The 17,999-nt window shown below is 34.3% G+C and overlaps 1 protein-coding gene across 1 annotated transcript; it reads left to right on the forward strand.

Annotated features, from left to right (window-relative positions):
- The first annotated feature begins 6,652 nt into the window (after nt 1-6,652).
- LOC141720646 (isocitrate dehydrogenase [NAD] catalytic subunit 5, mitochondrial) lies at nt 6,653-13,179 on the forward strand. The gene is made up of 7 exons (XM_074523173.1): nt 6,653-6,948; nt 7,573-7,893; nt 10,973-11,134; nt 11,213-11,287; nt 11,468-11,577; nt 11,664-11,736; nt 12,674-13,179. The coding sequence occupies exons 1-7, from the start codon at nt 6,784-6,786 to the stop codon at nt 12,863-12,865; spliced, it is 1,098 nt and encodes a 365-aa protein (XP_074379274.1). The 5' UTR covers nt 6,653-6,783; the 3' UTR covers nt 12,866-13,179.
- The last annotated feature ends 4,820 nt before the right edge of the window (nt 13,180-17,999 follow it).

A 17,999-nucleotide genomic window follows, 5' to 3' on the forward strand; every position in this document is an offset into this window, starting at 1 on the left:
TCAGGGGGAGCAAGCTAATGAACCTACCACATCTCAAGACTCTCAAGAAGCATCAAAACTTGTCACTGTTTCTTCCAGTTCTGATTCATCAAGTTTTGATGAGCCAAATTCTGATAATTCTGGAAACTCTGGTTCTTCAATTCCTGAAGGATCCAACTCAAATTCTGAAATTTCAGAGAGCATAACTTCAGAGGGAGTATCAGAAAATGCTGATGGAGACAACATGGATCATGGGGGAGGATCCAAATATAGAGATCAACTTCCATCTGTAAGGAAGTGGACTAAATCACCTACACCTGACTTAACAATTGGAGATCCTGAAGCAGGTGTCAGAACTAGAACAACAACATCAAATGAATGTCTCTATCATTTCTTTCTATCTCAGACTGAGCCAAAGAAAGTGGAAGAAGCTCTTCAAGATGCTGATTGGGTGCAAGCAATGCAGGAAGAGTTAAATGAATTTGAAAGAAATAAAGTATGGACCCTAGTGTCAAGACCAAAGAACAGATCCATTGTTGGCACAAAATGGGTGTTCAGAAACAAAACTGACGATGATGAAACATTTGCTCCAGTTTCTAGATTGGAAGCCATAAGAATCTTTTTGTCTTATGTTGCTCACAAGAAGTTCAAAGTCTTTCAAATGTATGTGAAAAGTGATTTTCTCAATGGAGAATTGGAAGAAGAGGTATATGTTGAACAACCTCCAGGCTTTGTAGATCCAAAATTTTCAAATCATGTCTACAGGCTTGACAAAGCACTTTATGGCCTTAAGCAAGCTCCAAGAGCATGGTATGAGACTTTAGCTCAATTCCTTCTGGAAAGTGGATTTAACAAAGGCACAATTGGTACAATACTATTCTACCTCAACCATGGAAAGGACTTACTTTTGGTACAGATATATGTTGATGATATCATCTTTGGTTCTATAAATGCCAAACTCTGTGAAAGGTTTGCAAAGCTAATGCAGTCAAGATATCAAATGAGTATGATGGGAGAACTTAGCTATTTTCTGGGACTTCAAGTCAATCAAAATGAAGAAGGTACTTTCATAAATCAATCCAAGTACACCAGAAATTTACTCAAGAAATTTGAAATGCAAGACTGTTCAACTGCATCCACTCCCATGGCCACTGCAACCAAGTTAGATAAAGATACTGGAGAATCAGTAGATATTACTAACTACATAAGTATGATTGGATCTTTACTCTATTTAACTGCAAGTAGACCTGATATCATGTATGTTACCTGTCTTTGTGCAAGATTTCAGGCTGATCCAAGAGAACTTCATCTAATAGCTGTGAAAAGAATTTTCAAGTACCTCAAGGGTACAGCTGATCTAGGATAGTGGTATCCTAGAGAATCAGATTTTAAGCTAATAGGTTACTCAGATGCAGATTTTGCAGGATGCAAAATAGACAAGAAAAGCACTAGTGGAAGCTGCCAATTTCTTGGAGGCAGATTGATTTCTTGGTTTAGCAAGAAATAGAAATCAATTTCCACATCAACTGCAGAAGTAGAATATATTGCTGCAGGAAGCTGTTGTGCACAGATTCTTTGGATGAAGAATCAGTTACTGGACTATGGGTTAGAATGTTCTAAAATACCCATACATCAGACTTTATGATTAGGAGACAGAATTATATTCTATATCAATCAGAAGATATCTTGTAACTGTGTACTATATAAACACAACTTAGGGTTTACACTATATGTGTTATCATTCACGAGAAAGATTATACATTGTAACCTAGCAGCTCTTAGTGTTATTGTTCATCACTGAGAGAGAACAACTGTTCTATTGTAACAGAGTTTATTATATTGAATATACTTGATTACTGTTACATACTTGTGTTGATAAATCGATTTGATTGTATAAACATTATATTCAACCCCCTTCTATAGTGTTGTGTGACCTAACATAATGGTAAGCCCAGCACCTAAGCTTGGGTTACGGTATTGCATCACAATTCCAGTTGGAAGAATAGGACGTTCATTAGAGTCATCGCTTATGATGATCAGTCGTAATACGAGAAATAGTAACCTTTTCTACTAGTAGAAGGACGACACCTTCGTATCCCGGTTATCACCCTTGCCGCATTCGGGCTACGTGTCCCATTTGGGTATACACATACTTTATAAGTTCCTGAGTATACAGAGTACCTTCATCTGCGGTACCTTTGGTAGTCTTCCTACTACACATAGTACTAGAGTCTACCCCTCTCTTGTCCTTTAAAATTATTTTATCATATCTCGAGAACTTGAACCATATCGAAGTTCCCCCAAGCGTTTTGCTTGTTGATAGAAACAGCTTATCTTATTAGGATATATATATATATATATGTATACGTACTTCCAAAATTTTCGGAGGAAGTACTAAGGATGTGAGTTGACCGTTGTCAACAGATAATTATATAAGGGGAGTTTTTTTTGAAACTGTATTCAAAACATTTAGGATAAGTCGAGATAATATTCTCCGATGATTTAAAATTATTCGGATAATTTTTCGAAAATCAGAAAGTATTATAAATCGGGTTTTATGAATTTTAAATCATTAATGAATCATTTAATAAATAATACATTCACCAAAACTAGGTTTACAACTATGTTCTAAAAGATTCTTGAACTTAAATCTTAAGTAAGGATGGGTCAAATATTTATACCTTTATTGAGAGCTTGAGATGTGTTCTTGATGATGGTGAAGTCTTTGGAGTACTTGGTAGGGTTTTTGGAACCTAAAACAACCATTAAAATCAAGAAATCAAAGAAGAATTACTATTCACACTATTTACTATCATCTTTCTTGAATTTATTTCACCCATCAAATCTTGATAAAATGAGCTTAAAAATTTATCTTACCTTAGTTTATGATGTATGAAGCTTGAGAATTAATGGGGGAATTTTTCCTTGGCTAGAGCTTGGTGTTTTGAATTTGATTTCCCTTGTTTTTGTGATAGGGCCGAATGGTGATGTTCTTTGGAGAGAGAGAGAATTTTTGTGTTTGCTTCTTGGTTGCTTCTTTGAATAATGCTTGTATTTCATTGTTTATTCTCTAGTATATGTCCTAGAATAGATTTATGTTGGCAAATCCTTGGACAAATCTTGCTAGCCCTTTCAAGATTACAAGCTAAGCTAGTAGTTTAGTCTTTAGCTTTACTATTCTCTAGCCTTAGATGATCATCCTACAACCTTAGCTTACTATTTGATAAAGTAACCATGATTACTTTTCTACCATCTGTCAGGGTTGCTATTCATTAAACATTTTTACAAAATCTCAAAAATTCGAGTTATTACAAGTCTACACAATCATTGAGTATAGACCGTTTTGATTGATATTTTTCATACACTTTAAATAAATTACAAAGGACTATATTTTATTTTTTAACAAAACCCGCACAAACTGAAATCCAAAAATCATACCCTCCATATTATGAAATACTAGCTTACGGCCCGTGTATCGCATGGGTCTTAATTAATATTTATATATTTTGAACTATATTTTGTATAAGTTTGTTAAAATTTTCTACAAATAATTAGATACTAAATAATGATTATATAATTATAATTTCAAGTTAGATTCAAATAATATAAATAGTATATGATTACTGAGATCTTATTCATAAATAATAATATAAATGTTTGTTGTTGGTATGTGAGATTCGAAACTGAAAGTTTATATGTATCTTTAAAAATAATATATGTTTGTTGTTAACGGGATTCGAACCTGAGAACTTATATATATCTTTATAAATAATAATATAAATGTTTGTTGTAGACAAGATTCGAACCTGAGAATTTGTGGAGTATATTTTTTTAGTATTTGGAACTAACGGCTCTGATTATTTGATGAAGAAGATCTGACGGTTGTGATGAAAAGTGATTACCAAAATGAGGGGTTAACCAAATTACAAATTATACCCCATTCCGGCTATTATGGTATATATATAGTATAGATTGTTATCTCGCATATGTTATTATACTAGTGTTCTTTTGAATTAACAGACATTCACTTGGCAGCCGCTTCTCCTGACATGTTGACTAGGGATGGCCATGGGGTGACTTTGGGGTCGGGGAGTGCTATCCCCGCCCCAGATCCCCGAACCCAAAATTGATCCCCGAAACCGCCCCGATCCCTGGACGTGGATTATTTTACTCCCCCCGAACGGGGAACGGGGATCCCCGCGAGGATTCGGGGAATTTCTTTATTTTTTTCGTTTAATAAAATTAAATTTTAAATAATATTTTCCAATAAAAATTCAAACAGTAAATTATAATATATAGATTTTCTTTAAAATTTAATATTAATGTTTAACCTTAATTTGAATTAATATTTATTTCTAATATAATAATAAACAAAAATAATATTATTATAATGAAATAATATCATGATAAGTAAATTTAAATCATTTAGGAGATAAGTAATTGAAAATAATATATTATATATATTTCAATATTTATTTGAGATATTTATATATTTATTATATTATTTTTATTTAAAATACGATTCGGGGACGATTCGGGGTCGGGGATCGGCCCCGATCCCCGACCCCCGATTATTTTACACATATCTCCCTGATTCCCGTCCTGTACCCGAAAAAATCCCCGATTCTCCGCCCCTTCTCCCCGACCCCCGAATATTTTACACATATCTCCCCGATCCCCGTCCCATACCCGAAAAATCCCCGATTCCCCGCCCCGAACGGCGGGGATCGGATCGGGATCACGGTCGGGCGGGGCGGGACGGGGCGGGACGGGGCGGGGGAAATGCCCATCCCTGATGTTGACATGTTGCAGCTAGTGATATAGGAATTTTTTTGAAGGGGTCCGCTTTTTATAATAATAAAAAATAAAAAATTTTAATTATGAAATAGTAATTTTTTTAAAGTATTACTCTTCTCATGATGTTATCAACCGCCAAAATTAGAAAATAATAATCGAAAGCAACTTTATTGGTAAGAAAACCATGGAGAAAAAGTTTAGAAGGGAAAAATTAAAAAGAACAAAAACAGAAACTAATACCGGCCAAATTACAGAACATGATTATCACTTGCGCTACATTACCAATCCCTACATCTATAGCGCTATATTATTTACGTTACTTTTCGGCACACTTTTCAATATTCGTTTAAAATATACTTTCATAATATTTTTTTAAATTTTTTTATTTGGATAAAAGTTTTATGTTTAAACTTTTATTTAAATTTTTTTTAAATAAAATATCATAAAAATATGTTATATAAAAGTCTCGAAATACATATAAATAGTGTACGTAAACTTTTCAGCGGGACGGAGAGAGTATAATTTAAGGCGCATGACCCCTTGAAACCCCCTGGATCCGCCTTGCTGTCAATGTAAGTTCTCAAGAAAAATAAAAAAATATATAAATAGAGTTTGCGCAGATTGTCATTAAAAAAAATGTAGTAATGTTAAAAAAAAGTAGTTAAAAATCGTGTTTGAAAAATGTTTTTGGTTGTGAATAGTAATTTTCACAACTATTTACATAAGATTTTTGTTTTGGGAAATTGCCAAGAATAACAATTTTGGGGTAATTATTTGCAACTCTACTATCTTACTTAAAATCTTACAAATTTACTATCTTTTTAAACATACAAACAATTAAATTACAAAAATACCATCTTCATCTTCACATTCCTTTTTTCAACTTCTCTCCCTTTCTCTCTCACTTCTCCTCTCAGTGCATCTCTCTCTCCTTCCCTACTCTATCACTGCCCTACTCTCTCTCCCCCTCCCACCTTTCTCATCCCTCTCCGCACCTTCGCTTTCTCCTCCGCCGAAGATGCCGCCGTCAAGCGCTGCCGCCGCAAACGTCGTCTCCGCTTCGAACCCCCTCTCCACGCCCTCCATCAGATGGCGTAATTAATGCAAATCTTCTGAAACATCCGGCATGAATCAGATCATGCATAACTGTGTGTCATGAAAACAGTTCATTTTATCGGAGTGTCATTGTCTCTGATCAATGTGTTTGCGTGTGTGTGAATTTGAGAATTTTAGCTGGAATATGTGTGATTTTGTTTGACAATCAACTATGTTGAGCTGAGTTTGTTGTGTGGGTGATTTTCTCAAATTGTTGGTCATCGCTTAAAGCTTGCATCCGATACCTTTACTAATTTTTACCAATTTGTGTGCATATTTTAATTGTTCTTTATATTAGTTTTGGTCCTGTAAGGACACTCATTTTTCACTATTTGCAACCACTTGTACAACTTATTTTGCAACTAAATGTAATTTTTAACATATTTTTTCAAATTTGCATTTTTGGTTGCATATATGGTTGCTAGCAGTTACAGATATGATTGCAAATTCAACCTCCATATTTTTGCAAATATTTTTTGAAAGATAATATTTTTGCCATTTGTTTTAAAAATTGACAGTATTTTTACAAAATGTTTGTAAAATTTGAATATTTATAAAAAAAAGACCTTTTTATTTTTTAGATCCATTTAAATAAGATAGTACGCTAGTATTATTCCCTAAAAAGAATAGAACAAACAAGGATATTTTTTTGATAAAAAAAAAACAAACAAGGATATTTTAAGTTTACATATACAATTTAAAGTAAAGTAAAACTGTACCAAAGACAAAGTTAAACAATTATTTACAGAGGTTTTTAAATTAGACATTTTGTATGTCGTAAAATAATTCCCACTTGGTAGTTTTGAGAGTCGGAGACATTATTACATTCAACTCTCCCCCCTCTCTCTCTATTTGCAATATATTAATCAATCACCATCCTACTCAGCCGCCACGGAATCAACCATACCCACGATGGCATCCGGAATTGTGAAACGAGTCCTCGGAAATCGTGCCAATGGAATTTTCTCGGCTGCTGCTTTTTCTCGATCCTTCTGTTCTCCTTCCTCCGATCTCATCACCGCCACTCTCTTTCCCGGCGATGGTATTGGCCCTGAGATCGCCGAGTCTGTCAAAGAGGCACATCTCTCTATCTCTCTCTCCTGCATAGGCATATATAACTATACTGGATACCTAAATTCATTTTATTAAGGAGGGTTTGTATGTGAGGATCTGAATGCATTTGTTATAGAGCCTCTGCCACCTGGCTATTTTTATACTTGTCTATTTATATTTTTACTGAATTTCATTCTTTCTTTTAATCTTTTTAGACATTATCACTCTTCTTTGGTTACCAAAAATTGATAATTCGAGTCTCAAATAGGGTGCGAGGGTATTTAAATTTCTTATAATTCACCATTACCCAAGAAAAAAAGGGTTCAATGAATAGAAATATAAATAAATAAATAAATATATATATATATATATAATATTTATTCCAATCACTGAAAATACAAACTAGAATTTAAATGTGAACAAAACTAGTATAGTTCTTGAAATTACAGTTCACGTAAATTGCAATCAAAATTCATCAAAAAAGTACATAGGGTTCACTAAAATTATTTGTAGCTTGTAAGCTAACTTCAGTGCCTATTTGAATTCTCTCTCATATATACGGTCCAAGTATGATTATGATATGTTTAAGTACACTTGCGAAGGGACGCTCAATTATTTACATGTTTCTCATTGTTTGATCGTATACAGGTATTTAGAACTGCAGAAGTGCCAATTCAATGGGAAGAGCACTTTGTGGGGACAGAGGTAGATCCCAGAACGCAGAGTTTTTTGACATGGGAAAGTCTAGAATCAGTGAGAAGGAATAAGATTGGATTGAAAGGACCAATGGCAACACCCATAGGGAAAGGGCATCGTTCCTTGAACCTTACACTGAGAAAAGAGCTTAATCTTTATGCCAATGTCAGGCCGTGTTACAGCCTTCCTGGCTACAAGACTCGATATGATGATGTAAACCTTATCACTATACGTGAAAACACAGAAGGAGAGTACAGCGGTCTTGAACATCAGGCAAGTATTAAATCATCTTTATTAATCCTTTATTTATCACTATAATGATTTAAGATACAGTGAATTCTGTGTTAAAAGAGATGCCAAAATGACAAGTGAAAGAAGATCAGATGCAACAGATACAAATATTAAATCTTTGCCACTGAAAGCCTCCTGGCTCCTGGATATGCTGATATGCCATGTCAATGATCACTGAAAGCTACTATGCTTCTGGAGAACCTTAGAAGAAAATATTTTCTGAATTAATACGGATTTGAAAATATATTAGAGCAATTCCAATGCTAAATGCAAAATAGCTATAGCTATTGCTATAATATAGAACCAAATATGCATCCTTGGTACTATATTTGCATCTAAGAGCAAGTCCAATGCAAGATGCAAAATAGCTATAGTTATTGCTATAATTTGGCACCAATGCTAGATGCATTTTAAAACCAAACATTTCCTAATTTACCTAAATTTTGTCATCTTGCCCTAAGTTTCATTTAAAGCACAACAACATTCATCTCATTTGTAGTAGTTTGATGATGTGGCTAGATGCATAAATGCATCCTTGGTTTCAAATTTAAAACCAAGGATGCATATATGCATATTTGCATCCAAGTATAGAACTCCTTTGGAGTTGAAATTTTTGACATTTGGTTTCAAATTATAGAAATGACACCACTTATAGCATTGCATTGGACTTGGTCTAAGTATGGCACCCCTTTGGAGTTGAGTTTTTTCCCATTTGGTTCTATGATATAGCAGTAGCACCTAGGATAGCATTGCATTGGACTTGCTCTTAGGAGTAAAGACATATGCATTTATTACAGATTACTTAAAAATATCTTATTCAGTAAGTACATCATGTTTTCTTTTTGGGATAAATTTTCCGCTTGTCTGAAGTTCTCTTCGCGTGTCAACAAGGGGGATGACCTGATCAGTATGGTGCAGAAGCGCGGGTTTTCCAGAATACTCCTTGCATACAATATTCCCCGAGTTTTAGTTTCGAGGGGAAGGAAATCGAAAAGAAAGTGGGGATAGTTTTCATTCTCTTTTGTGTTTCCAAAGTTTTTATAGGTAAGAAAGAAAATGAAGAGTAATATGTGTTCTTCTGACGTCGTTTCAGTTTTCCATTTAAAACACTCAGGAACACTGTGCGGGTGATAGGGGTGGGGCGATACGCTTCCTTTATTTTAAATATAGGACACCTTAATATTTCTGTCAAGCTCTAGCTGTATGATATGTCAAAAGGTTCCGCCCATGGTCCTTTTATTAGGAGTGGTAGCACCATTCCAAACTTGCAGGAGTTATAAGAAAACCCATCATCACCAAAATACAATCTCTCAATAGTGCCACGGATTGAAAAATAATCATCCTTTTCGAGGCAAATTTTCTAGAGCGATCAGTTCCCTTAAACAGCACTTCCCCTTGAAAGAGCACCCTGAATCTGAGAGAAAGTCACCGTGAACTCACTTTTTGTTAGAAGTTGTGGGTAGTAATTCCCGTAATCTCTTATGTTAGACTTATTTACTATAGTTTTCCTGTGGCTTCGCGTCTTTCTAGAAACCACATTGTATCAACATTCATGTTATACTGTTAATACGACAGTTTAAACATCTTACATCCCACTATTACACAACCATTGTTTTAGCTAGTTTATGCCACAATGGTTATCCCTAGGATTTGCTTTGATCTGCCATCATAGTCACGGTCTTTCAATATTTCCAGCAAGACATATAGGCAATCAAATTCCTAATTGTACTTTGTGTAGGCAATTGTACTTTCCATAACATACTGCCCTTTTGATTTTTTAATAAGGTCACCAGAATACACACTAAATTCACTGGAATACTCACTGTGACTGTGATATTATCAAGACCATTGTCTTTTAGACCCAGATTGAAGTGAACTGCCACAACTACCTACATCTGTTTTTACCCGGACTCGTCTGGAGGTCTTTAACATGAATTAGTGTCCAAGTGTCAGACTCAGCAAGTTATTTAAAAATCTTACATATTCTTGGCATAATATAATTGTCCGAGTGTCCATACCGATGTTTGAGTGTTGAGTACTTGAGTGTCCACCACGGGTACTCGAGGCATATTAAGGGTCCGGTTGACATAGCCTACGGCCCTACACTTTTTGAATATAAAATTAATTCCAAAATTGAAGCCTTAGGTTGTGTTCACTTGGATGGAATGGAATGGGGAGAGAATGGAATGAAATTTGTATTATTTTTTGGGAAAATTGGATGAAGTGTTTATAATTTTCATTCTTCCATTCATTCCTTTCCAAATAATTTAAACTAAACTTCTAACCCATGTGTTTTGGAGGGAATGATCCATTTCCCTTCCACATCATTTTCCATACAATCTTCATCATGGAAAATTTTTATTAACTCATTTTCATTCACTATACTCTCATACATACTCTCTTTCTTCATATATTTTGCTTGTAATTTTCATTCCATTCTCATACATACTGTCTTTCTTTATATGTTTCTTCATATATTATGCTTTTGTCAGAGATCTTGATCAAGATCTTGCATAATCAGTATGACGTGACCCAACAGTATAATGGTGGTACCCATCCCAGTCAGAAACCTTTTTGTTCAGACCGACTTCAACACCTTTTCATAATCTTAGTACATTGTACCTCCTTGTGCCGGCAAACGTCAAGCAATATTGTACCCATCTTGATAAGCTGTGAACCTGCTAAGTTATCTAAATTATTGGCTGCTACTCGTATTCTCTCACTCCAAAAGTTTCGATAACAGGATTATGAATGCATGGAATGCCACAGCAACGGTCTAAAAGAGCTAAATGTGATATGACATCACTAGAAAAGACCCTTTTTTAGGCTCCTAATATCAAACCTTTTCGGTCAGGAACTCCTAGACTTTTGGGTTACCTCCTGCCCATTTTCTGTCTAGTCTCAAAAATAATATAGATGATTGAGCAACATTAGTTGTAATAAAATAGTTTCATTGTATAATTTTTTAACGGTATCGTGTAATATGATTGGGCAACATTAGTTGTAATAAAGTAGTTTCATTGTATAATTTTTTAAAAGTATCTTGTAATCATGATTTTAGGTTGTGAGGGGTGTTGTGGAAAGTATAAAGATCATTACTCGTCAGGCAAGCTTGAGGGTAGCCGAGTATGCTTTTCACTATGCCAAGGCACATGGCAGAGAAAGAGTATCTGCAATACACAAAGCAAACATTATGCAGAAAACTGATGGTCTTTTTCTCAAGGTGTTCTAAATCTGCAGTATTTAAATGAATATACTTTTTTATAGATTTTACTGACTTAATATTTACTTTTGATCTCAGTGTTGTCGGGAGGTTGCGGAGAAGTACCCTGATATAAAATATGAGGAAGTTGTCATTGACAATTGCTGTATGATGGTACAAATTAAATTTCATAAACTTGTTTGTGTCAGGTGCACCGAGTCATTATGGTTCTTAAATGTGGTGATGGTGTATTTCGTCAGTTTTATTAGTTTCTTTTGTTGCTTTAGTTTACATTCTAAAGAAACAATATGTAAGAAAAGACTAACATTAAGAGTCACTGCCATTTGTATCCAGCTTGTCAAGAATCCAGCTCTTTTTGATGTCCTGGTTATGCCTAACCTTTATGGAGATATTATAAGTGACTTGTGTGCTGGTCTAATTGGAGGTTTGGGACTAACACCAAGGTAAACTTGAGTCTTGTTATTGTAACCCCCCTCTTTTCATTTACATGAGGAGAATAGGGTTTAACTATGAACACCTTTCTATCCAGCTGCAATATTGGCGAGGGAGGTATTGCTTTGGCTGAGGCTGTACACGGTTCAGCACCTGATATTGCTGGAAAGGTTAGCCATAAAAAAACTTAATTGATGTGAATGCTATTCCTGTTTAATGCGAAAAGATGCCTTTCTTAGGAATTTTTATGTATAATTTCTGCTTAAGAGTAAAGTAGAACTTTTATGTTAGTAAGAGTAATCCACTAATCCTTAACATTCTCTTTCCTTTCTTTCCCTCTAAATCAAATTAAGGATGATTACATATAAATTAAATGCACAACTACTTAATGATTTTCCTCAACAGCATTTATGTTTTCATGGTTGCTCTGTAGTTTATGCACCGTTACACTTCAATTTTATGTGATGTTGTAGTAGATTGTTTTCATACATTAGAAGTATAAGATTTTATGGTTTACTTTGGAGATAATGCAAAGTAAGATCTGAGCAGGCATTAAAAGTATTCATAATAACCTAATATGGGAGGTGCGGTACCACTGTAATGACTTGGACTGTAAAATCTGGAACATCTTCTAAACTCTGACCAGGACATATATAAATACTAAATACACTAGTTTTTTAAAGGGATGGCGTCTTAAAAATCGTTCCAGTTGTGTAGATCTTTTATGTTTCTTATACGCTTGGATTTCTTGCGTGTTGTACTCCAAGGGTTTTCACTTTTAGTAATTGGATATGTTCTTATAAATCGACTTGGATTGTGTTAATTGTTTCATCTTAGTTTATTGCATCGACCATCTGCTAGAAAATAATTGTAATTTTAGAAGGATAAGTGTGTGTTTCTTGTGATAGTACTCAGTTGGGTTTAATGTTTTTTGACCTATGTATACTATTTTTCATTTCTCCCTCTCTCCCGAGGTGGCCGACATATTGTTCTTTCATGAGTATCTTTTTTTTTGTTTCTATGCTATTTTCAACTAAATTTTCTTTGCTACCAACTTACTGTATTAACTTGGTTAAGATTTGCTACTTTTATGATGTTTCCATATAGAATAAAGCAAATCCTACTGCATTGCTTTTGAGTTCTGTTTCGATGCTACGCCATCTTGACCTTCATGATAAAGCTGATCGGATTCAGAATGCTATTCTCAACACGATATCTGAAGGGAAGTACCGAACAGCTGATCTTGGCGGCTCTTCATCAACAAGTGATTTCACAAAAGCAATATGTGATAATCTTTGAAGATTGGAGTCTGCATATAGTTCAGCTGTTACAAAAGGTCCTGCCAAAAAATTGGCACCAGTGATTTTTCTTTTTGTAGATGCATTTGCTACACGTATCTTCCATATAGGAATAAGAAAGTCATTTTGAGGGTACAGGAAAAGGTTTTATTTTAATTAGTTGGTATTCAGTGATGCAGAAGCTCACTGTTAGTAGAAGAATAAAAGGAGACTCATTCTTAAACTCGTCGACCCTCCCCCAAATTTGTTGAAAAACTCTTGTTTATACCATGCAATTTGAGAAGTAGCTTCCCATGTGAGTACTTGTTCATAATAGGTTTTATCACATCCATCAATTTTTTTGCATCTTTTTGGGTAGAAATGGGTAATTTTTCAGATTGTTCACTACTTTTTTACAGTATGCAAATTAGTATTATATGTTTGTTTTTACATTTGATGAAGATTTAGGTTGCGTGTGATATCTTATTGAAGGGTTTAGATCTAGATTATTGCTTGGAAGTCGGGGTTGCTATTGCTGCTTTTTCTAGGCATGAGTGTTGTGCGGTAGTCAAGTGGAGTTCTAAAAATCGAAAACGAAAACCACACCAAAAAAATATCGGTACGGTTTTAAAATCAAAATATTAAAATTTATAAATACTTTATTTTTATTAGCAATTAAGTAATAATAAAACATGATATGGATTATGAAATTATCACATTTCGTTGATAAAAAAATTGTACTTGTAATTCTTTTGAATACATTTTAGTTGGAGATGGGATATAACCGTATCAATAATAGCACTTATCTGTTGCAATAAAAATATTACGGCATGATGTAGTTGCCTCATGTGACTGTATTAACGCTTCATTACAATAGTATTCACCCGATATGATGTAGTTACATGAAATATACGCCCGCTGCAATAAAATATTACGGCAGTTATATGTAACATGCTGCTTATCTTTTAGTTTTACACATTATACAGTTATCCTTGCTCTTACAATATATCCCACATATTTCATGTGCTTTTGACTAGTAAATATATTTTTTTATCAGGTTTTTAACGTGTTGTTTCAATATTAAAAAGAATTGGTTGATTTTTTCATTAAAATATTATAACTCCGTGAAAACAAATCTTTGAAATGTTAATTATAATTTAATCGTGAAATAAAAAAACAATTTAAATAAATATCCGTTATTTTTTAGATCGCTTAGCACATTGAATATTCAAATTCTTCAATCTAATTTTTTTTATTGGCATCTCGAGCAATCCAACCTACACCAATTGTAAAATTAGAAGTATCACAATTGACTGTCACATCATCTGTTACCCAATATTCAGAAACTATCAGTTACATTGTGACAACCCGGGTCAAATTTTGAGTCTTTTTCGAAAACTGGGCTAAGTCCCAATTACGAGTCCGAAATAAGCTGAAACATACTATCCCGAATGCAACCAACTTGGGTTACGACAACCCACCACAGACCCCCAAAAGATCATGATTTGTTGGTGCACATAATAGTAGTACTTTGTCTTATAAACTGAACATAAGTCCAAAAAATCTCCTCGATGTGGGAACGGGGTATTACAAACTCCCCCACTTAAACTCCTGACGTCCTCGTCAGGCCCGAACAGACAGTCCATAGGACCAAGATCGTACCTCTCTAGCCGTTGTGTGATAATACCGGCTAGCTTCGTGTCCCCACCTTCAGATCTCTTACCATTGTGGGATAATACCACCGGCCTTCGTGTCCCTACCTCCGGCAACTTGACGCATCAAGCTTTTGAAAGTCGACTCTGATATCATATGTGACAACCCGGGTCAAATCTTGAGCCTTTTTCAAAAACCGGGTCAAGTCCCGATTACGAGTCTGAAATAAGCCGAAGCATACTGTCCCGAATGCAGCCAACTTGGGTTACGACAAGCCCACCACAGGCCCCCAAAGGATCATGTTTTGTTGTGCACATAGTACTAGTAATTTGTCTTATAAACTGAACAGAATTCTCAAAAATCTCCTCAATGTGGGACTGGGGTATTACATATATCAACTGATACTAGAGTAACATATACCCAAAAAATATAAACATTTTTTTTTCGAAAGGTGAGCTTTTGTGAAATTCACCACTATCCCAAATTGGATTCAAGTCTTATACATCTTTCAATTTATCATATAAATCCTTCTCATAAAAGTTACTGAAAGTTTTAACGGGACACAAAAAAAATCAAAAAAGAACACAATAACATCCAAAAAATATGGACACAAATAACTACATTGATAATAAGGCACTCGACAAGATTTCATCCAAAAAGGATTAGATCTAGGTTTTTATTGAAAAACTAATATATAGTATAATGTATGGGGGAGTGAAATAGGAGGGTGGAAGGACGGTTAGAACCCTAAATATGGAAGTCGACTCTCAAAATGCTTATGATAGTGGGTGTGTGCGTATATATATAATATCTTAATAATTTGCTACAGTTTAGGTTTGTCAGTTTGGATGAAAATCAAAATCAAGTCATATAATTAACAGTGCAGTTTCTGTTCGATTTTTAATTTGTGTCATGCTCATGTTTCTTACTTTATATTCTTTTGTATTTTATTTTACATATTCTACTTATAAAATATAAAAAAGGCAATATAAATTTCAAATACACTGGAATCCTCTAAATTAATACTATATAAAGTGATGGCTCTTTATAATGATAAAAAGTACCAATTCTATATGATAACTAGTATTTTTATAAAAATCTCTTTTATGTCATAATCGTTATTGATAATACTCGCCTTAAGTTCACCTCTTTACCCTCTATGTCAAATCATGTCTCAGGTCATCATGTAGCCAATTTATCATATTTACAAAATTGACTAATAAATGTAAACTCACATAATGTTTTACCTCCTGGATTAATGATACCCTCTTCCTCCGGCAAACCATCTTTCAGACCAAAGATGTTACATTCTTTTCAGCAGATTCTTGGACTAAGGTCATTCCATTATTCAATACTCCCTTAAAAGAGAAAACTTTCACAGAAGTAGTCAATATGATAGTCATAAGAAGAGACGTCATCATGTCATGCATGTCACCGAGAAAGAAGTAAACCTATGGACAAGGAGGTAACAAGAGTCAATACCAAATATTATAAATATCAATCTAACCCACATACATGCACATACTCTCATTCTCATATTTATTCTCACATTCACTCTCACCACTTTAGCATTTACACTACTCGGATAACGCACATCTTTTATTCTTGATTTATTTTTGCAAGAGATCCTTTTAGAGCTTCATTATCGACTTTTTTGAATCGGAAATATTGTTTGGAGCTTAAAAACTTACTTATCTAATCTAATAAGAATAAAAAGTGTGAGGCTCTTTATTGACTTGTTTTAATTTAAAATTTATTCACAAATGACGAATAATAAGAATTTAGAGATTTTTTCTTGGTTTATTCAACAATATATCTATTTATATCTCTTATATTTTCTAGATAAACATCAAATTTAGAGCTCTATGGAACTGCTTTAATCAAGAATATTTTCTACCAATTCCAGAAGAAATATCAGATGATGACTACAACATCAGCTAGCTGAAAAAATAGTCAAAGTCTATGTGGAAACTCCGGGAGATGTAAAAATTTATTTTAAAGATGGTACATTTAACTTACTCAACAAAGAAGTAATTGAAAATTATTCAACAGTAGAGCTTGAAAAAGTAATTAATTTGATGACTTTGAATGATACTTTTACAAAGATGAGAAAGGTTGAACTGACTAGAAGGTTGAGAGAAAGAGATGAAACGCATGCAACAGAGAAGGCTGAGAAGGAAGAAAATGCAATAGAAAAGGCTAAGGAGATGGAGATGTTTGAGAAACGGTCAAATGAACTTAAAAGCTAAAGGGTTGACTAGAGTTTTTTTGCAGATGGTGTATTTCTAAATATCAAGACTCACAAATTCTCGAGGTACAGAATAAATTACCTTGACAGTTACTCAGTAAATGAATGGATGAAGTGGGTGGAAGCTCTAAGGGGGACTGAGATAATTGAAGAACTTGAGTGTCTTGTCAAACTCAAGGATTTAATTAGAGAGCATCCAGGATTTGAAAAGTTTAGCTGATTTTGTAAATTCAATTCTCAATGTAACTGCAAGATGACTTTCATGTATAAAAACTTGTACGTTATCAATCTGTTAGTTTTTAAAATTTTAGCTTGGGGTTAGTCTTGTTATCAGGCATAAATTTATGATAAGTAATCTTCTCATAAATTGGGGGAGATTATTGTGCAAGACATGTCTCTACATAATAAGACTGAGTCATTTTAACAACCCTAAGATTGTGCAATCTATTAGAGAAAGATGTCCCTTTCAAGTTTGATGATGAGTGTCTAGCTGCGTTTGAGAGATTAAAGAAGAGCTTGATCACGAAACCTGTCATAACTGCACCCGATTGGAATGAGCCTTTTGAAATGATGTGCGATGCGAGTGACTATGCAGTTGGAGCGGTTCTTGGGCAAAGGAAGAACAATATATTTCATGTGGTCTACTATGCTAGTAAGACTCTGAATAGTGCTCAACTGAACTACACTACTACTGAGAAGGAACTCTTAGACATTGTCTACGGTTTTGAGAAGTTTCGATCTTATTTGCTTGAGACGAAGGTGACAGTTTTCACTGATCACGCTGCGATTCGCTATCTCGTCTTGAAAAAGGACTCGAAGCCTAGATTGATTCGATGGGTTCTTTTACTTCAGGAGTTTGAGTTGGAGATCAAGGATAAAAAAGGTAATGAGAATCAAGTTGCTGATCATCTCTCTCGTTTAGAAGATCTGTTAGGTCCCAATGTGTTTGTAGAAGGGGGGGTTGAATACAAACTATACCGTTTAATCGAATTTAGTGCGGAATAAAATTGAAACAAAATTCAAGTTAAATAAAAATATTATTAAACTTGAAAGGTGTTATAACAACGGTATCAATTACAAGGGATTAATCTCAAATTAATTATCACAAATCTAGAATAAATTCGACATGAACTTTTTCTATTTTTGCAATAAAAAGAATCAAATGCTAAACGCAATTTGAGATTAAGTTCTAGGGATTTTGATCCGCGAGATTGTTACACAAGCACAAGAGAATGATTTCTAGTTGTTTGGATTT

Source organism: Apium graveolens, chromosome 4 (genome assembly GCF_009905375.1).
Source record: "Apium graveolens cultivar Ventura chromosome 4, ASM990537v1, whole genome shotgun sequence".
Lineage (NCBI taxonomy): Eukaryota > Viridiplantae > Streptophyta > Magnoliopsida > Apiales > Apiaceae > Apium > Apium graveolens.

Bases quoted from the DNA above. Each gene is read 5' to 3' on its own strand.
- LOC141720646 (XM_074523173.1), top strand. From the start codon at position 6,784: ATGGCATCCGGAATTGTGAAACGAGTCCTCGGAAATCGTGCCAATGGA. The intron at 6,949-7,572 runs GCACATCTCTCT...GATCGTATACAG, and splicing joins TCGCCGAGTCTGTCAAAGAG to GTATTTAGAACTGCAGAAGT. The intron at 11,737-12,673 runs GTTAGCCATAAA...GTTTCCATATAG, and splicing joins CACCTGATATTGCTGGAAAG to AATAAAGCAAATCCTACTGC.